Source organism: Maylandia zebra, linkage group LG3 (assembly GCF_041146795.1).
Source record: "Maylandia zebra isolate NMK-2024a linkage group LG3, Mzebra_GT3a, whole genome shotgun sequence".
In the NCBI taxonomy this organism is placed as follows: Eukaryota; Metazoa; Chordata; class Actinopteri; order Cichliformes; family Cichlidae; genus Maylandia; species Maylandia zebra.
In genome coordinates, this window is record NC_135169.1 from 23,125,803 (window position 1) to 23,147,503 (window position 21,701).

The 21,701-nt window shown below is 39.0% G+C and overlaps 1 protein-coding gene across 1 annotated transcript; it reads left to right on the forward strand.

Moving 5' to 3' along the window:
- The first annotated feature begins 2,226 nt into the window (after positions 1-2,226).
- On the forward strand, positions 2,227-8,213 carry cnpy3 (canopy FGF signaling regulator 3). Its single transcript, XM_004570113.4, has 6 exons — positions 2,227-2,473; positions 3,165-3,291; positions 4,551-4,647; positions 5,439-5,561; positions 5,666-5,783; positions 6,144-8,213. Exons 1-6 carry the CDS (start codon positions 2,371-2,373, stop codon positions 6,434-6,436), a joined length of 861 nt encoding a protein of 286 aa, XP_004570170.1. The 5' UTR covers positions 2,227-2,370; the 3' UTR covers positions 6,437-8,213.
- The last annotated feature ends 13,488 nt before the right edge of the window (positions 8,214-21,701 follow it).

Genomic DNA, 21,701 nt, shown 5'->3' on the forward strand with positions numbered 1-21,701 from the left:
GAGCATCACATCCACAGGCACAGGTGGATGATAAGCCAAGAGCACATCTGATAGTTCCCATAACTGCATGCAATCCATTATTTACATGGAAATGGAGATCAGAGGTCAAAGGTCATAACACAGGCAGCTCAGTATCAATACAGATGTGAGGCAATGAGCCGCTCTGTTAGTCTCACAAGGAAGAAAGAATGGAGAGAGGGATAGATGTCAATCATCTGTTCAGCGTTGCATAACAGGTGAAGCCTGGCAGAACTTTAGGTTGGTGCAGGTCTCCCTCTGTTGGATGAAACTAAAAACTGCACCTCAGAGCACTGAGTCCAAAGACTGTCTGTAGATCGGAGGTGCCACTCGTTGCCAGGACTGCTCACTCTAGTTCACCACAACCACAGAGTGTAGGCGTGAAAAAGAAATCCTGATACAGTCACAGATTGTTAATGTGACATTATGTTTCAAAAAGAGTCCTTAATTAATCAATTAAGTAAAAAGAGTAAAAGTATAGGTATACAGATGTCAGTGAGTGACAGAAGGCCAACTGTGGATCAAACCTCCCTCATATCACTTGTTTTAAAATAATTTTTAAGCATTTTAAAGGTTATGATTGAGTTATGAGCTACAGGACAACAAACAAAGTAACAACAAACTATAGGCCACTTTTTTTGGAAAAAAATTGTTTTTGAACTAAAGATATTTTTGGTACCTTACCTAAGATGTACACCAGGTAAGTGTACATCTTGTGCAGAGCTTAGAGTCACAGTCAGATAAACATATACAGTATATATCTGTGTGTATATATGCACAACATCTGATGATGTGTTGTGCGCTTTTCTTGCAGTATTATGTGGATATTGAGTCCAGTGATAGAAGATTAGTCTTTATAATCCTCTCTGTGATCTTTATGACTCTCTGGAGAGCCTTCTTATCTACGTGGGTGGTGTTCAAAGTTAAAAAGGGGCACATGGAACCAGGCTGAAGAACTACAACCCACATTCTTTAAGAATCTAATATGGAAATGCATCATACTTTATCACTGTCATCAGGTGGGGACCATGCAAAGCAAACATAGCCTGTGTTTTACCTGATGGGTACAATGTTACTGTTGAGGTGTTGCTGCTGCTCCTGCTGCTCACAGTGCTAAAAGGCAAGGCTGTGTTGACCTGAGACTGTAGACTGTAAAATGTCCATAGGAGAGATGGGAGCTGATTAAACAGGTGTTATGAGATAATAATGAAATGCAAAGATGAAAAGGTGACAACACTTGGAACCATAAGGCAACAAAACTGTGAGAAATAAACTAGGCTGTGAATACGAATCACTCTTTGCCTCTCTTCCTCCTTCCATCTCCTTATCTCATCTATCACTCTCCACTTGCTGTCCATCTGAGATGAAGGCACAATTTACTATTGCATTGATCTATTATTTAATTATCCACTCTTAAAAACTCTCGCACTCAATCCATAATAAAGTAATAATAGAAAAATGTTATAGAACCAAAACATTGCAGGTGTGTTTATTATTGTTTTTATACTTGAATACCTCTGCAATGCAACAACTGGTACATGTGTTATTGTTACCTGTGCTCTTTTTAATTCAGCTGGTGGGGGATCCACTGCCTTTAGCAGCTCCTTTTGTCACCATTTCCTCTTTATGTCCTTACAGGGCATGTCTGGACAATGTTATATCATGAGTAATGATTTTAAAAAATATCAATATACATAAAACACATACACGCACACACACACACATACAGTGACATTTTATATCTTCTCCAGAATACTGTATGCATTATGGCTACAAGTTTGCATCATGGTGCTGATCCAGAATCCTTCCCTTATTGTTTGTTCCTTGTGTTATAATAATAAAATAATTAAAATGAAAAAAATTAAGTAATAAATATAAAATAATGTATTATAATAATGTTTATGATGATTCAGTTTGTTTGACTATCCACTCTGTGCAGGCAGAAAGCTTATTAAATGTTTAAACTGTAGAGATACAATAATGTTGCTGCTGTAAAATCTGCATTTTGTCCTATTTGAAATATAAATCTAATGACTGTAGAAAACATTGGATGATACCAAAATTTGCAGTTTTGCGCAGGAGTAGCGCTGAGTGATACCTCTTGTCTTCCAGCAGCTCTTCGACCCTCCTCTGCCTCTCATTGGTCGAGCTCCTGCCACTGCTTCTTCTCTGATTGGTCCGGAGATCCGGTTGTGTAACGCCCTTAGCGGAAGTGATCGGTCGCAAGTGAAGCAGCAGGAGTGATGATACAGAGGAAGGCGTGAAAACAGGGGAAATAACGGTGCTCTGCGGAGTTGTTTGAAAGTCAAATAAGTTTTATGACAAGATAAAGACTCGGAGAGAGCAGACGGGATGATTTTAGTGGCATATTTGTCGTTTTTTCTCCTAATTTCCTCGGTCGGAGCAGCGAAGGATGGGGACGATGACTGGGTTCATCTGCCCAACAAATGTGAAGGTAAGGCGGCTTGTGGTGCTCAAAACGGGCTCCGAGGACCTCTAAGAGTCCTACAGCAAATAGAGAAGTCATACTGCAGTATTTGTATATATAATACACGTAGTATATGTGCTAAGTATAATTTCCACTCTGTGTGGGTTCACACTGTTTGTGGAGGAAGTCGCACTGAAACAGGATTATGTGAAACATTAAAACAGGAGTGCTGTTGGGCTTAGCTAACATTTCACATTTGTAAGCTTTGCTTTTAGGTTTTTGCTCTTGAAATTACTCCATTGGCCATTTCTTAGCATCAATACAAACACTACCCTGTAGCCTTGCTTTTAAATTAAAGGTGCTCATTGTAGGTATTTTATTTTGAAAATCCTGATACTAACCCATCCCCTCTCATAGCTGCTGTACCACCTGTCCTCTGCCAGGTCAGCTTTGCCTCTTGTCCGAGGGGTGGGCTCCCAACTCCACAATGCTGGACTGCAGGTGGAGTTGGGAACCTACTCTGAAATGCAAAGGAAGGACTACCGCCTCCACCTGCAGTCCATGACAGTGCAGGTGGAGTCCATCTGTGGGGAAAAGCACACTTTAAATGAAACAGAGAATCTCGATGACATCAGTGACCCGATGAGTTTAACTGCTTTGTTGAGACATTGTTGAGGTTTAAAGGGCTTCTTCTCATTGTCTCTGTTTCCCTTTCCAGTCTGCAAGTTTGTCAGCATCGAGATGAAGTCGGCGTTCGAAGAGACGGGGAAGACAAAAGAAGTCATCGATACGAAATACCGCTTCATAGACAGCAAGGGGGCGTCGCCGATCAAATATGTCAAGTCGTAAGTTTGAGTGTGTGCGCACCTGGTACCGGGAAATGGAGCGTAAAAAAATAGGAGTCCTGTTTCAAAGTAGAAGTGAAAGCTGCTCTGTGTGGAGGGAGAAGTATGCCTGGCTGATTCTGGATCTTTCTCTAGCCCTCAGAGACAGACGGCAACAAGGGACAGGAACTTGGTCAGGTTCAGTTCCTGTGCAGAAACTTATTATAGAACAGGGAAGCTGCTGAAGTGCTCTGGGTGGTGTGTGAGAGCAAAGCTCGATGGGAGTTTTAATCTGAAAGCATCACAGTTTTAGGACCTGCTTTTTTAAAAAAAAAAAGTGTTACAATATTCTAAATGTGGTTGTGAACATGCAGGTTTATGTTCAGTCTGCAGAGCTGACATGTGTCAGACACACTTAACTCACGATGTTTCCCTTTTTGTTTTTTTGATTTAGGGTAAGTTGAAAGGCAGCATACGTCTCATGTCTGGACATGAAATATAACGTTTCTGCTACAGTCAGCAGGACTTAATCACAGCTGTATTTTAGTGTTCACCGTGATCCATCCATCACATTTTGTTACAACCACTTATCCAGTTCTAGGTCGTGGACGGGGACACAGAATCAGTTTTATTGAATTTATAGCACCAAATCACAACAAAAGGTCCCTCAAGGTGCTTTATATTGTAAGGTTTAAACCCCCACAATCAGCTGGCCCCCTTTGAGCAAGCACTTGGTGATAGTGGGAAGGAAAAACTCCCTTTTAACAGGAAGAAACCTCCAACACAACCAGGCTGAGGGAGGGTGTCTCAGGATGTTTTAGGATGCAAGGCGGGCTAGTAAACAAATATGTAGGACTGTTTTTTTCTTGTTGTTCTTTCTAGTTCTTCTAGCAACCCCTCAGCTCAGACCCTGAGCTGAGGGGTTGCTATAAAGGCCACTTTACTGTGGATCATTTAGTTATCACCTCAGGATAAAACCATAGACCTCCTTTAAGTATAGGGGTACTTTCATAGCATCCAGGATACCAGCTGAGAAATGCCTTTAGTGTGGAGACGCGCTGACATGAAAACAAAGAGCATCGAGGAGCAGAAAACTTAAATGAAAAAACTCTGTAATGTTACTTTGACACGGTCCATAAAATGAAGTCAGCTGTGACGTGTGATCAGGTTTTTGGTTCACAGACAAAACAAAAAAAGGGCAAATCCAAACAGAAGGTACAGGGAGAAAAAAGCTTTAACTCTGTCGCCTGCTGGGATGTTTAATGTGTGTTTCTCCTCAGAGACCTGAGATTCATCGAGGTTGTAGAAAATGTGTGTCAAAGGCTGCTGGAGTACAATCTGCACAAAGAGAGAAGTGGCAGCAACCGTTTTGCCAAGGTCAGTGTAACGGTTATTTTTAAACACCCTGGATGTGACGCGTGACACTTTCTGCAAGAATCAGTATTTTTAGGGTTTGGTTTTCAAGCATCTTGTTTTTCAGCTCATAGTTTACAACACGTGAAGCTGCGTGTTTGTTTCATAAAATGTTTTTTAGCTGAATGTAGTCGTGCTGTCACCGTTGCTTCTTCACATGTAATGACTGCATATTGAGCTGTTCTCATTAAAACCCTGAAACTTTTTCGATCGGCTTTACTGTTTATGAAAACTGCTGAAAATAAAAGGAAATGTTCACAAAAACTAAATTCAATGGAAAGTGAACTCCGACCATAGACGTCTTCATCTCGGTGTTTGAAACTGTACATGCTGACTGTGAAGCTTCACACTCTAGTTGTGATCCCAGGCAGTTAGCCAATGAGCTTACCGCAGATTACCCTCTTTGCTGACACTTGGAGAACAATAAAATTATACAGTGATAAAACTGGATTAAAGTTTCATTCAGTAAGTACCCAAATAAGTGACTGAGTCCTTAAACTCACTGGGAAAATCTTTAGAGGTCCAATCAGAGGGCTGTTTTCCTCATTTTTGGAGTAGCGGTGGCTCACAGGTAGAGCAGGCCATCTGCTAATCATCAGGTCGGTGGTTTGATTTTAATGCTCAGTCTGTTGCAGCAGCAAAACAGCACATATCGTCATCAGTGTATGACGATGATTGTTTAGCTTCTTTTTAACGTAGTTTGGTTTCTATGCAGTCGTCCATATTTGTAGTTTTAAATGTGTCGTCGGGCATAGGGCATGTCGGAGACCTTCTCCACCCTGCATGGGTTGGTGAATAAAGGAGTGAACGTGGTGATGGACATTCCCTACGAGCTGTGGAACGAGACGTCAGCTGAAGTGGCCGACCTTAAAAAACAGGTGTGTTTATATATTTATTTAAACATTCCCAAAGGAACCAAAATTAAACTCCAAACATGGTCAAATTTTCATCTTTTAAATTTAATTTGTGTGTGTGCGGTCAGTGTGATGTGATGATAGAGCAGTACGAGGACGTGATTGAGGACTGGTATAAAGGAAGCCAGGAGGAGGACCTGACCACATACCTGTGCGAGAAACACGTGCTCAAAGGACAGGACAGAGGTAACGCTCGTACACACAACTCTGATGTTACATCCATGTTGTTGTTTTTTGTAATTCATGATTCCTGATTGTTTAATTTTGCACCCCTTTCTTTCCCTTCTCACATGGCTCCCTCTGGTATTCACCTGAGTTTTTGAGACCTTTACACCATCAGTGTAGTAAAGAGCAAAATAAAAACAATAGAATTCTCAATGACAAAACAAATATTGTAATTACAAAAATAATAATAATTTTGAAATCAAAATAAGTGCAATAAAATAATTGTCGTGATTTTCAGATTTGTATATTTCTCTTTGCCTTGCTTTCTGTTTTCCCGATCTTATTTTCCCGCCACGCTTCTCCTTCCATTTCTCTCTCCAGCCTGCCTGAACGAGAACTGGAAGAAGGGAGACCAGGCAGCGATTGCAGAAGACAAGAAGAAGAAGAAAAAGAAGAAGGGAGGGAAGAAGGGCAAGGGCAAAGGTGAGGAAGGAGGCGAGGGAGGAGCAGACGGCAGCTCGGAGGGAGAGAAGGCGAGCAAGAAGAAGAAGGAGAAGAAGGTGAAGAAGAAGAAAAAGAGCAAATCTCCGGTGGAGAAGACGGACGGAGGGGTGTCGTCCGACGAGGAGATCCAGCCGCAGGTGCCTCTGTCTGGGCAGAAGACGGAGCTGTGAGTCCTGGATGTGGATCAGTCATCCAGAGTGAAACCTGCTGAGACAAAGCAGCTTCTGGAAGTGTTAAAACTGAGGTTCAAGTCATTGAAATCCTGTGCTGTTACATGTTTTGAAGTCATTTTTCAGGTTTCATGAGGGAGAAATCAGATGTATAATCAGTTACGTACAATATTTCGCTCCTTTTTACCCCCACTTCAGTCATTTAACGGTTTTTAGTAGAGTCTCCATTGGAACTTAAAGGATGATGTGGTTATCATAGCTTGGGACCAGTTTTTCTATTGGTATTCATAATGTTTGTACTTTTGAGGCCACAAACGTGAAAAAGACTTGAATTGTGATTTCTGGGCTTGACATCATTCTTAGACCAAAAACATAAACACTTTAGGGATACGTGAGAACCATTTCTCAGTATTTATTGACAAATCATGAATTATCCTGTACTAATACATCAAAAGAAAGTCTCTAGGTGCACTCTGTATGAATGATTTTACAGTAGGGCTGTGCGATATGACCAAAATCTCATATCCCGATATAAGAATTCTATCGTCCGATAACGATATAAATCACAAAAATGTAACATTTTCTGTAAATTCTGTGAATCTCGGGCAGCTCGACTTGCGGGAAGTGTTTCCAGCCTCGCGTCATGTAGCTGGAGTCGAGTGTTTTAACCGATGCATGAAACAATACATTTTTAGACATAAGTTATAACAGCCGCCGTTTTCTAAAATAAATATAAATATAAATGTTTTTATATCGTCATCCGATATATATCGTTATATCGAACAGCCCTACTTTACAGTGCTGTACACAAACTACATACAGAGTATAAACCTGTGTGAGTCGCAGGGCGTCCACGTGTTTGGTTTTCCGTCTCTCGGTCGGACGTAGGTGTTGATTCACGTATTTTGTCTTTCTCTCTGCATCTCACGTTGGCAAAAACTTCAATCGCAGCTCCGAACTGAGACTCTCTTTCACTCATGTTTTTAAATATTTTTGTGCCCTTTACAGCTGTAGATCTTTGACCCTCAATGAGCATTTTATTAGGAACACCGACATCTTTGTAACTTTGACCAATCCGCTACACTTTCAGTTATTGTAGAGCTGCGTGAAAATGTTAAATGATATTGTGTAAATAACAAACATATTATGAAATGACTTTTTAATTCTTTCTGTAAATAATCTTTCCACCTATGTGAGCTCGTATCTCAGGATTAACTTACTAAAAAGACACCATGTATCAAGGTTACAGATAAATTTGACTGATCAGCCTGTTTGCTGTTATGTTAGTGGTGTTATTGTGAAGTTTTCAAACGTTGTGTCCAGCTGGTTCACCTGTATGAACGAGCAAGCGGGCTGCCCAGGTGTTCCTAATAAAGTGCTCTAAACAAATGATTGCTAATCCAATGTTAAAGTTTTTCTTTTATTTCTCACTGTCCTAATTTTTAAAGCCCTTCCACAAACTGATGTATTAGCTGAAATGCCCCTTTAATTAATAGATACGTGTGGTACTGATTTCCTGTTTGCTGTACAAAAAGCTGCTATTGAAGGCCTGTGTGTGTTCGTGCTGCCGCGTGATCGTCAGGCTCCTGAACTGAAGACGATGAAGGATTGTGCGTCTGTTTTTATGCATTTTCTTAAGAGTGAACGTGTGTGGGTGTGTGTTTTTACGAGATTTCTATCCTGAGGTTAAAATGCTGGCTGTGTTGTATTGAAGTTGCTTTTTGAAACCACGAGCAGGCGCATCAGTGGATTAATAAACAGGTTTCAGAACTCTGAATGTGTTAGAGATATTTTTTTTAATGGATGTAATGAAGCTTTCAGTCTGTTATAGTTAAAGTTTCATACAATTATTTTAAAATGTGCACCTGGGAGAAGTAGTGTTATCTTTTCCTTAGTCGGCTGTGTGGGCGTAGTCCACTTTTTCAGCTACCAGAGGGAGCCAGAGTTAAGGACTTGCTCTGTTAATGATTTTCCAGGTCCTGCAGTCAGGCAGTCGTTTCTTCAGTCTAAGGAAGGAAGAACAGATGCAACATACATCATGTTTTTAAAGTAGTTTTATCATTCTGACTATTTTTCCATGCATCAGATTTTTATTCAGTTAAAGTTTGGATTTCATTATTTATTTGTTATCATTTCAAGTAAATGTTACTGTTTGACTGAACAGTTGTACACAGTTCCATATTTTCACCCACAAATACTTTTTCTCTTCTTGTAATATAGATATAAATAAATGAATAATATTTAAACGAAAAGGCTATTTTCTTTCTAAAGCGTACATTAACAGACTGGTATAGATTCAAGGTGCTGTACCAAGAAGTCAAAACAACATAAACGCACACCATGATTTGTTGTGTTAATTTTGTAACCCAGCCATCGAGGCTGCTTGATTTGGGTCAGTTTGGGTTGTTTTCTGGGGAGCTGGGTAATGTACTGTAACCCAAAGTGCTGGGTTGTTTTTCCAGCTTCACACTCAGATGAGATGGTCCATAAGTTTTTGAGCAACAACAAACTGTTTTTGTAGTTTTGCTTCTGTTCGCCACCACAGGGGATTTTATTTCAAGAAAATATGTAATCAAAGCGCAGACTTTAATTTAAAGGCTTTTACAAAAGTGCAACATTAGTTGTTTAGGAACTACAGATACCTTTTCCACACAATCCCCATTTTCATTGCCTCAAAAGACAGTGGCACAACCGACAAGATGTACCAGGCGAGGCCTGTTTGCTTCTTATTTTATATAAGATAATCAAATTGAATGAAGGTCACAGTTTTGGACATTTAGCTGTGTAATGTAACTTATTATAAAAAGTTACATTTCATTATACAGCGCAAATACATTACCCCGGTTTCGATATAATGTAATTACTTTTGCAAAATACATCATATTTGCATTGTTCTATAACATTACTGTAAGCAGCTAAAAATAATATAAAATAAAACTATTTTTTCAGAAGGCCCAAAAGGTAACCTCTTCCATTAGCAGATTTGTAAAATTGTAAAAATGTAATTAAATACACTCTGGAGATCTGTGGAAGATTGCTTCAGCTACTGAAAAACAAATGCCAGGCAGAATTAATTAAATTTCAGTTGTCTCCAAATTTTGACATATTTCTGAGTAATTCAAATTTTAAGATACCTAAACGACTTACAGACGACATTTTCTTTTCCATTGGTGGAAACAATCTTCCATAGAAACCTGTTTAGCAAACAACAAAAAAGGTACAAGTTGTCTCATTTGTTTGTTTGTTTGTTTTTAATTTTGTCTGAAATTAAAAATCATCTATTTAAAAAAAAATACCGTAAAGTGAACTTTTTGCCTATTTTCGGCCAACGTTTTAGCAGACATTATCGAATTCAAAATAACTTGCAGTAAAATGGTTAACTTGCCTAGCAACACGGCAGGGCTTAGTAAAATTTGCAAAAGCTGAAGAAGTAGCTAAAAACTTTTTTGGCTGTTTTCACTGAGATCACATTTATTTAGCTCACAATCAGGACAAGGCAACACTTTATAAACAGCTGTCAGTTTTTTACTCACTTTTCTTCTGCTTTACAAAATTGGTAGCGCTCATTGCTAGTTAATCATTTCAGTCTCTGCCATTATGTCTTAGTTCTGGTTAATGGTGTATCTACACTGCAATCTTCCACAACCTTTCTCACTGACCCTTCTGTTGATGAACACAGACTACTGCTGAACACCATCAAAACTTTGGACAGCTCAGTAGTGGACAATCATAGGAGAGGTACTTACATTCTACAACTATCACAATAGTATCATAATAGTTGCAGAAGTAGCAGAAATGCTCAGAATTTCAAAGCATCCTCTTGTTTTGATGTGTCATATGTGACAATTTGTTGTGTCGTCGTTCGCCACAGTTGTTAACCGAGTATTTGATTTGTGCTAAGGGTAAAATGCAGTCTGAGCTTGATTCCCCGGACTTTTGGGAAATGTGCAGAGCTTTAAGTCACATATAAAATAAAACCAAACAAGCATGAGTCTTCATGCTTGGATTCAGAAATAGTACCTTTTTCTAAGTTATATTTGTCATCAAATTAATCTTAACAAAGGATGTAAATAGTCCTAAAAGGACACAACCGTGGACACTGCTTTGTGTTTTTAACATGCTTTACATTCAGGCAAGTCAAGTTTGAGTTCTGAGTTGGTCAAAATGAAAAAAGGGACACCAGTAAATGTCCTTTTAATTTGTGATCTGCTCTTATTTTCATGAGCTTCACCACTCTTTACGTAGCACTGTAAAAATGGAAATGATCAATATATTAAAAGTAACGAGTGTTGCTGAATTTTGTGATGCTGTTTGTGTGGCTACTACAGATGTATTGCTGCATCTGCCACCTCCATGAGAGTGGGTTGTTATCTGGCCTCTGTGCCAGGCTGTTATTATTTTATGTCATAGCCCTTATTGGATGCAGTAATTTGACTTAGTTTGACCTCTATCGTGACATGAACTTCCTCTTTGTCATTTTCCTATTGTTTATTTATTTTTTTATTTTTTAACAAGTCCTGTCCTATACAGATGGTGTTTGCTTGTTATTAATTCAAGCTTTTGTGCTGGGAAAACTGTGTACAGGTGTTTCAGCCCTTCATGGTGCTATTGAGGACAAATCCAGTCCACATCGTTTAATGCTGGCAGTCAGTAAGGTGAGTAATGACTGGCCAGTAAACTGGTGCATCCTCAAAAGTTTTATGCTATGTCATGTTATCATGTTCTGTAGCCAGTGGGAGCTCTTTTGGTTGAGGTCCCGGTAGGGTGACCAGGTCCTAGCAAACGTTTGTGCTGGACGATGTGGAACAAGTTACTAAAGTTATAGAGTGGGCTGAATTTTTAATTTATCTATCTTTGAAAATGTCTTATGAAACTAAGTAGAACATAAATCTTGTGTCTCATGTGGAACACTTGTGTATCCTCCTCTTCTGTTTCACTGGTAGCTGATGATCAGCAGTTTTCAGGTCTTTGGCTTGCAATGGCGACAAGCCAAAAAAGTCACATGATTCTATTGAGATATTTGTTCTCCTTTATGTGATGTTTTCATGATTTAAGTTGTTATACACCACCTGATTTATTAACAAAAAATCACTCTGTTTCACTGGGCTGCCTTATAGGGCACATTCACCATGGCATTGTTTAGCTTAAGCTTGTACAGTGTCACAACTTTTGCTGCATGAGGTTTTCTCCAAATTATTCTCAATTTCAGCCCAAAGTCTTCAGGGAAGAACAAAATCAATTCATAGGAAAACCTGGTCATTCAGTGTATTTATGTTGACATGAAAGAAGCAATGGGTGACCTCATTTTTAGGGAATGTTGCGGAAGCTAGACCTGAAGTGTCCCAGTTTATACAATCAATCAATCAATCAATCAATCAATCAATCAATCAATCAATCAATCAATCAATTTTCCTGTAGAGTCCTGGTGGAGCTTAGGGCCACAACACCACGCTAATGGACTCTGTTCTGGATCGTTCTCTTCAGCTGGGTCCACGTCATTCTGGCGGCCTTCACTTCACTCTCGACAGATCTTCTCCACGTCTGTTTGGGTCTCCCCACTTTCCTTTTTCCTTGTGGGTTCCAGTCCAGTGCTTGCCTTGTGACTTTGTCGGATGGTTTTCGGAGTGTGTGGCTTATCCAGCCCTATTTTCTCTTCTTGATGTCTTGACCGACTGGGTTCTGGCTGGTTCTCTTCCACATGTCTGTGTCCGAGATCTTCTCAGGCCATCTGATGTTAAGGATGTGTCGCAAGCACTTGGTGATGAAAATCTGTATCTTGCTGGTAATGGTGTTGGTCACCCGCTACATTTCGGACCCATACAGGAGGACTGCTTTCACATTGGTGTTGAAGATGCGGATCTTGCTGCGCTGGGATAAGGCTTTGGAGTTCCAGATAGGTCGCAGGGAGTTGAATGCAAGCCTTGCTTTGTTGATCCGGCTCCTAACGTCTTCATCTGCACCACCATCTCTGTTGACTATACTTCCTAGGTAGATGAAGCTTACACAGTAGTCACTAAACGTGGTGCATCTGTCTTCTTACCTTGATACAACCAACATTCTGGAACAGGGTAAATTTGGGCTCCTTGGACCATATGACCTTTTTTTCCAGTTCAGTTCAATTCAGTTCAGTTAAGCTAATTCAATTCATGTAGCATCAAATCAGAACAACAGGTGCCTCAAGTCAAACAAACAAGAACAAAGAGAAAACCCCAACAATTATACAACCCACCCAAGCACTTGGCGACGTTGGGAAGGAAAAACTCCCTTTTAACGGGAAGAAACCTCCAGAAGAATCAGGCTCAGGGTGGGGCGGTCATCTGCTACAACAGATGAGGCTGTGAGAGGTTCTAAAATCCAATCTTCATTTTCCAGATCACATTTCTTCTTCCAAGATAATAGTCCACCACGTGCATTGAACAGTTCCCAGGTTTAGTATTTTCATCTGTCTCCTTAGTTTTCTTTGCTTGATGCAATAATTTGTCTTCTGAAATGGAGTAACATGACCACAGAGGATGTCTTCTCGTGTGATTATGGGAAACTACTCACTGCATCAGTTAATGTTGCCAAACAATGGAAGATCCTTACTTATTTGATTACTAAATCCACTTTAGAGGGATGCAGAGTGGATTTACTTGTTTTTGGTTTTTATTAGTTTCAGGATTTCCTTTTATTGTTACATATTAGTTAGTTAAGAGCAGTACAATAATATAATAACTAATACAAACAGTCAACAGACAGTCATGTACAAATTTCCAGTTTCAATAGATTTTGTTTGTGGTGGAAAGATTTCATTAAATTTGATGCAACCTATATAATCAAATTCATATTGAATGTGTCAAATACACAATCATACACAGCATGACATGCAGTGCAATGGAATCATTCATTGTTTCTTTTTTGTGTTTTACACCAACAAAAAAAACATTGATCATAACTGAAAATAATCATTTTTTCTTATTTACAAGAAAAACTATTTTTTTGTTAGTTTTGATTAATTTAATGCTGTATCTATATGTTTCCTGCTTTATTTCCTGCAAACACTCTATGACCTATAATGTTATCTTACTGAAGATACTGACACACCTGACACACCTACACACAGCTTGACTTCTGAACAAACCAGAAAGTGTGTGACGCAGTACCTCCTTCAAACTGCAGGTGTCCCCCCATCATTAAATGGGCCAATAATTTTTGTCTCACCTTGCACTGAACTGACCAACAGCTAAATCCACTTAAGCTGAGACAAAGTGAAATGGTGTGTGTGTGTCTTTCTGAAGCACAATCTCTCCATCAGCTTTTCCTCCCTTTTAAAAATCAAATCCACATACACATATTTTTGTGTGTAGTAACTGTGTGCTTCATGGTCAAACTAAGGTATCAGTCATCTTTATCTTTTGGTTGGTAGGTCTGTGTGTGTGTGTGATAGAGAGTGTGTGTGTTTGTTGAAACAAATAACATTTATCTATCTTTACATACAAATATGTGTTTGCTCTAAATATGCCTATGTATGTGTCCTGCATGAGAACAATACTGTGTGTGTGCGTGTGTGTGTGTGTGTGTGTGTGTGCGTGCGTGCGTGCGTGCGTGCGTGTGTGTGTGTGTGTGTGTGCGTGCGTGCGTGTGTGTGTGCGTGCGTGTGTGTGTGTGTGTGTGTGTGTGTGTGTGTGTGTGTGTGTGTGTGTGTGTGAGGTCCTGGATGTGTTTATTTGTTGAATAATTCACAGCTGGGTGTTTATAGAAGACTCTACGGCCTCAGAGCTCCAATAACACAGGACAAATATTGTGACACACACACACACACTTTATCAGCCATTTCAGGGTTGACAGTTTATTTGGACACTGTGGACGCTGGAAATGGAATGTACAGACACACACACACACACACATGTATGTGTACCCACGGAAGCTTCTCAGTGTCTTCATATGTCCCATATCTCCCTCTTTGTCAGTCCCTGTGGAGGCCAGTGATTGTGTCTATGTACAGGAAGTCGGCTTATATGGAGACACATGCAGCACACATTCATTTATTCAACGTTCACTGATTTAACACCGTGGTTTGTTCCGGCAGATAAAATATTCAATATCAAGTCACAAATGACACATTTTTTCTTATTTTATTTGAAAAATGCAAAAAACGATTCATTAGGCAGATGGATTGAAATAGCGATAGTATCGATATCAATGCTGATATTGGTGTTAGACTGATATTAGTGCAACAGGATTGATACTTTGTTTCTACGCTCAGCATGTAGCCCACTGAATTGTGTTCATTTATTTTGATTGTTAATAGAAAGTATAGCTTAAATATAAACTATCTGAACCTTTTTGTGTTGACTGTCACGTCTATCGTTATTATAGCTTGTGGCACATTTAAACAATTGTGAAAGGTAGAAATCATTGATGTAGGGGTCATTAGTATGTTCAGAATATGCAAACTAATAATTAATGATCTCAAAAATCATGTGAAAATGTTCTCCTCTACATAAAACAAATTTATAAGATAAAAGTATCCATATCAATATTGGTACCTTGTATTTACTTATTATTACACTGCTACCAAATTTGCAGTATTGCACAGCACTGTCAGTTACTGAGTGGTTGTAACGGTCACTGTAACAGACATGCCATGCCAGTGAAGTTTCATCATTGCACAAATTACAAGTTCATCATATTTATGTATTCAAGACAGAGATATCGTCACAAAAAAGGAATACTATGTTTCAACTGTTTTTAAGTGTCTTAGCTTCTCATCACAGTATCTTTGAAAATTAAACTGAAAATTGAGCTAAAACTAAACAGATAAAATTCACTCACTGTCATCTCTAAATGACACTTTATTTGCTTATATGCCAATATCAGCAACAAGGCCGATGTATTGAAGCATTTCTAATAATAATAAATTCAAGATCAAGCTTTATTATTGATCAGCGTTCTCTCATTTTTCTCCTAATATTGTTTTGCCGGGTTTGGTTTTTAAGAGGGCCTTTTTATGCTTTTTAAAAAAAAATAAATTAAAACAGAGCAGATTTGCATGATTCACAGTTCAAACTCAATACAGTTCAGTTTTTACATAGTGCCAAATCACAACAACAGTTCCCTCAAGGCGCTTTATATTGTAAGGTAAAGAGCTTACAATAATACAGAGAAAACTCCAACAATCAGATGATCCACTATGAGCAAGCGCTCTAGCACTTGTTGATAACTGTGTTGTTTGGCTCTATGTCTGAACCTGAGCTTTTGTGTGTTCTGACCTAGTTATTTTAAACTTTGGCCATGTTTAATGGGATCATCCACCGCTGTATCTGTGTTTGTATGACAGAAAATAAGGGAAAAACACAGTAGGTCCCATATAGTGTGTTTGTATGTGATTCCATGTAAAAGCTAGAAAATTCCATCGTGAGTGTGAATAGGCAGACCTAACTATAAATTTCTGTTATTCTTTGAATCATAGGATGTAGCATACGAAGGAAGTCTTGCACTGAACTGAACGTCCTTCACCGAGCAGCTGGTGGAAAAATATCACCCCTGAAAGACACACACACACACACACACGGCAACACTGTTGTGTGCTCGGTAGTTGTTTGGTGATGGAACAGAGAGAAACGGTCTGCTCTAATCTGGAGAAAATGAAACAGACGTTTGAATGGAAATATTGATTCTTCCTCCAATTTCAATCTTCATCTGGTATTATCTGTCCCCCACTCTGTGCGTAAATGTGTGTGTGATATACAAGCTTACCTTTCTTGCTATCTCTCACAAACCCTCAGAAATGATTTTCTGTCCCTTGAAACAAATGCACAGTTACTAATAAATTATATATTTATGCACCTATAAAGTGCTCTAGACTTTTTGTCTCTCTGTCTCTGAACTGTGTGGAGAGGAGAGGAAGTAAACCAGTTTGCATTAATAGCTCTGTGACAGCCACGGGTGTTTGTAGAGCACCCTAAAAATGTGCATATCACAGCTGGAGTTACAGTATCACTGTGCAGTTTATCACAGCTCTTTTCTCTTTCACTGTCTACTTTACTGTATCCACAGCTTCTTATGGATGACTAAAGTACAGGGATGAATGTTAAAGGCGTTCAGTTTTGTGTCTCTGCAGCTATTTCTCCAACACACCTGGTCAGTCACTTCTCACAATAAGTACCGGTGTTGCAGTTTGTTAGCCAAGCTAGCTAGGATTAGCTGATCACTAAGATCTGCACCATTTCATCTTCTAAAAACCAAACTCTGCAGTGTTCAAAGCGCTAACATCCAAAATTCCAAAACCAATGGATGATGCTACAATGGCTACCTCAATCTTTTGTGCTGTTTGCGATATTAGCGGCTAGCTAACATCACAGACATTAGCTAGCTGATAGCTATAATATTAGCTGCTGAAAGGAAGCTGTGCAGTTATTTAGCCAAACCAAAGTTTGTTTTAAGTTTGTCTGTAAAATTGATACAGAGGAGAGAAATTGTAAAATTTGCAAATATTAATAGAATTCTTAAATCAAAGGTTTAAAAATTGAGACTCACTATTTAGCCTACCAGTGAGTAATATTAGCCTTTTAGCCGTTGGCAAGCAGTGTTGGTCAAGTTACTTGAAAAAAGTAATCAGTAACTAATTACTGATTACTTCCTCCAAAAAGTAATCATGTTACTTTACTGATTACTTATTTTCAAAAGTAATTAATTGCTTAGTTACTTAGTTACTTAGTTACTTTTTAAAAACACGATTTACAACCTGAATAGGTGATAAAGCGATAGATCTTTCATCCCAATTCTACTTTTTCTACATAATCCATCATACAAAATGTAATCAAATGGAAAAGTCTCTTTTTAAAACTTGTTTTATTTTTTATCTTTTAACTTTATGCATCAAGCAAAAAATTAATTATATGCAACATTCTCTGACTGGAAGAAATTTGTTTAACATTTAAACTTATTTTCTGCACATTCCAGCACATAATTATTTTTTTTTTTGTGTGTTAACACTCACTCTTTCAAATAGATGCAAGTAAAACACAGCAGAAAATAAATAAAGTCAAAGACTAGCGGTCCTTTTGCTCTATTTTCACCTGTAAAGCAGGAATAGGGTAGGCGGAGGTTTACCCTGGTGCAGGTGACTAAAATTTCTAAATTTTAATTGAGATGGCAGACACGACGGGCTAAAAAAATGTTTAAAAGATGTCAAAAGCAAAATGTCTAAAAATAATCTGAATAAATTATTTGACCACGCATGAAACAAAACTAAATAGTGACTAACAAAATTAAACAAAAGTATTTAAGGAATAGGAAATGATGACAGTAACCTGTGAGTCCAAAAGAAATCTCATTCATTATTTTTGGCCTACACCCTGATTAGATATTTTTTTAGAAAAACTAAAACTTAAACGCAGTATAAAAATATTGTGTTTAGTTTCTGTATGACTGAAAATTGCATCCATTTGTGCTCCAAATTGTATACAAGAAATCAAAATAAACTCCAGAGAAGCATTTTTTTTAACCATCCTTTTCTTTCCTTTTTAAAAAGAAAAATCAAGTAGCTTAAAAATAATCTCTGTCAGCTCGGATGTTGACATTGCGGCTATTTCAAACTTGTTCACATCAACACTTTTAAGCCAGAGCAATAAAATGTCATACTTCTCTCCAGCTTGCTGCGATGTGACCTGAACGTGACACAAAGGAAGTACAAACAAAGAAGGTGACAGTAATTACAAGAGAGCGGAGAAATGTTTGACAGTGAGAGGTGGGAGTAAAATGAAGAAGAATGATGTGTGTGAAGGAGTCAGGTGAGATTTATAAAAAAGAAAAGTGATATTCTAACCCTGGATGGCCTGGTAGAACAAACACCATCATGTCTAAAGGTTAAAATTCAAATCTTTCACTGGCTCCCCCATTCAGTCTAATCTGTTTTCTTCTATTTAGTTTGCTGGCAGTTTGTTGTGTTTCCATGTCACGCAGGTTAAACAGGAGACAATCTGGCATGCTGTTTGTCCCAAACCTCTCCATGTACATCAAACACTCCATTACTCCCTATTCAGGAAACAGAGGGAAGGAGAAACAGATGACATTCAAAGAAAACTGCAGAGAAAACGGCAAACTGAAACAGAAATTGAAAGAAACACTTATTATCAATCGGTTCCTCCTCCCTTTTTTATTTTTCCTGTGAGTGGACAGCTTCAGCGCTCCAATTCATCTTCGTTCTCCTCACAGCGGTGTGTTCAGGGAAGGTCAAAACCCGGAAAATAGGCTACACACCAGGCATTTTGTCACCAGACACCCTTCACCTGCCTCCCAACGCCAAGGAGCCGCACACAACTGGGACACAGCTTCAGCCAAAAATACATTAGGTGGAGTGGAGCAGCACCTCTGCATGCATTTGCACCCCATTCATTCTGCGTTTACGCTGCATTTGTTGTCCTTTTGGAAGAAGCAAAGACTGGGACGAGGTGACATTTAGTTGCTTTTAAGTTTAGAGAATTGTGCTAAATTACTGTGTCCATCCACATGTGTAGCAGGGCAGATTAAAAGTCATTTAGATTTCCTTAGACTTGATCTAAGAAAATCTAAATGACTTCATCCTGTATATTTTCAAGGCAAACTTTTCACAATGTGTTTTTGGTAAATCGCAGGAGGCATTTATCAGTTTGTTTGGGTCAAACAGTTATATTGTAGCTGTTGACAAAAACTGCAATAATTCTGGTAATTTTGGAAGCGAGTATATTAAACAGTACTTCCCAATCAGATAATACTGGCATACCATGTTGGCAACCCATTATGGCCTAATTTTTTGAAGCTTCTGGTTGTAGACAGCAGATATCCAAGCCTACCTGGTTTTATGTATAAATTTATTACAGCTGCGCTCTTTTCCTACAATCAACCTATTCTTCCCAAAACTTGACTCGTCAGCAGATCTCTGACTAAAACTGAACTACAAACAGAAACCAGAAAGCCTCTCTTATCAAAAATCTTCTTTATGTGCAGATAATGTTTTAGAGATTATACTTGCAAAACCTGAATTTTGTCACTAAAATCTAGGCTCATCTGTTTAATGTTCTTCTGGACGCTAATGAACATGTTAATGTACAGCTTGAACTTCCTGTTTTATTCAGTGAGACTGTTCTGTCGATGTTGACTGCCTTTTGTTCTGTTCTCTGTCAAGATGATACCCGCTGCTTTGATAATGTTGAGGTCCGTGCTCTGGGGGAGGCCAACCCATGACTGTTATGCCTCATCTCTGATTAGAGTAACACTTACTCAACTCAACCCTACTGAAGTTTGGTCACTTTCCATTACAACATGGGTAGAGTCGCTCTCATGACTCCACGAGTGACGCCATTTACTCACCAATCGGTTACATGCAGTCAAAAACATTTACTTTGAAAGCGAAATTTGTGTTGCACCCTTCATTTTCACAACTGCTTGGCTAGTAGTTAGCGAGTATTTGTTGACTAACATGGAAAAATTGCAGGAAACGGTGATCTCCTAGCAACCAAAGCAGTCACTCAGAGAATTTTTTGGTCAGCGGATACATGTGGTTGTATCATATCCAATAAGGTGGACAACACAATGATGTCAGAAACTACAATAGTTGTCTTTCTGACACAACCCATTTAAACAATCATGGGAGTCGCCCCCTGTTGGCCATTAGAAAGAATGCACTGTTTAAGGCGCTTCCACGTGCAGTCTCTATGGATCCTGTGTAGTTCAGCAAGACAAGGTAAAGGATCTGTTTGGTATTGTGGCGATGTTTTTGAAGATGTGCTGGTCTGCAAAAAGAGCCTGATAGCATGTTGTGTGCTCTCATCACACATCTCACAGAGGACATTTCCCCATTCTCCCCGCAATACTCACAGCTAAGCTGCTGACCAAACAGTCCTGAGTAACACTGCTAACAAAGCTAGCTTGGTGGCAAATGCATTGCATTTGTCTGGTGGTAAAATGAGGCCGAATCCTTGAAGTGCACACAGGACATAGGAGCACAGTAGTGTGTTGAAAGAAAAAAGAAACGGCTTGTGAACAGAGACATGCATATTCATAGTGTAAAAAAAGTAACCATAAAGATGTGCTCTCCAAGGATTTTATGACACTTGTCACAAAAAATAGATGCTACAAAGCTCTTCTGTTAGTTTAATACTCATGCAATTTGGAGAAATGCACCAGGGAGAAATTTAGGTGCTAACATGCATCTCCTCCTGCGCAGATATTAGCTCATAATAGAAAAATTAAACTTCTTCTGTGGTCGAATAAAGCAGTGAAGGGAGTGTCAGGTCACATTTCCAAACACACCCTGAGTTTCAAGCCCCGTGGGGACGATTCAGCAACGACACTAATGGCAGCCTGCATGGCATTTAGAGCAGAAAGGTGTGACATGCAAGCCTTCACACTCGCTGCCTGTCACACACATTTGCATACACACTCATCTGCTCTCCTCGGGGCCTGCCATTAATAACAGCTGACCTTTGCACGTTTAGGCTGTGAAATGATAGTAAAACAGATCTGAGGACGGCACTCCCTTCATCTTTCATCCATCCATCTCGCATCCATCTTTCTGATCAGATCATCCCTCCGTCCATCTCCCTATCACTTCTGCCACATATCCCTTATAATTATAGAGGCTGTTTTGTTTAGTTTTGCATTGTTCAGTCTTTTCCTGGAATACAGAACACAGCATCCTTTATGCTGATCCAGCCTGTTGACAGTAATTTAGTCTGCAGTAACTTTTACTACAATTTAATTACTTCCTCCATTTATCAAGCAAAACCGCCCAATCACTCTCTGACTCCAGCTCTCGTATTGTTTGGATGTGATTAATTTCTGTAGTCATAAACAGCATACAGAAGAAATGCTCCAACATACCGGACGCTCCATCGAACTGTCAGTTTTCCATCTGATGTAAGCCACAAATATTTAGATCACCCCTCCAGATAAGAAAAGCAAAGATGTTTGAGAAAAATGTAACTTTGGGCACCTTGAATCTACATCCAGGACCTTTAGCAGTTTCTGCTAGAGTTCCAGTATGGTGCTTCTTTTTTCCAATCATCTTATGGTGCTTCCCTCCCAGTATGTTCCCACTAGAATGGAAAAGTACTGTCTATATTTTATATAAAAATAAATAAATAACTCTGTGCTTTGCTAGCAATTATAGACAAACTTGGTGACTGTTGGTGCATCAGGCTTGACAGCAATTATATCACGCTTCAATAATGTTATTGTTTCTACTCTGAAAAGTAAAACAAATACTGTAGGAGGACTTCATAACACTGATATCCTGGATGCT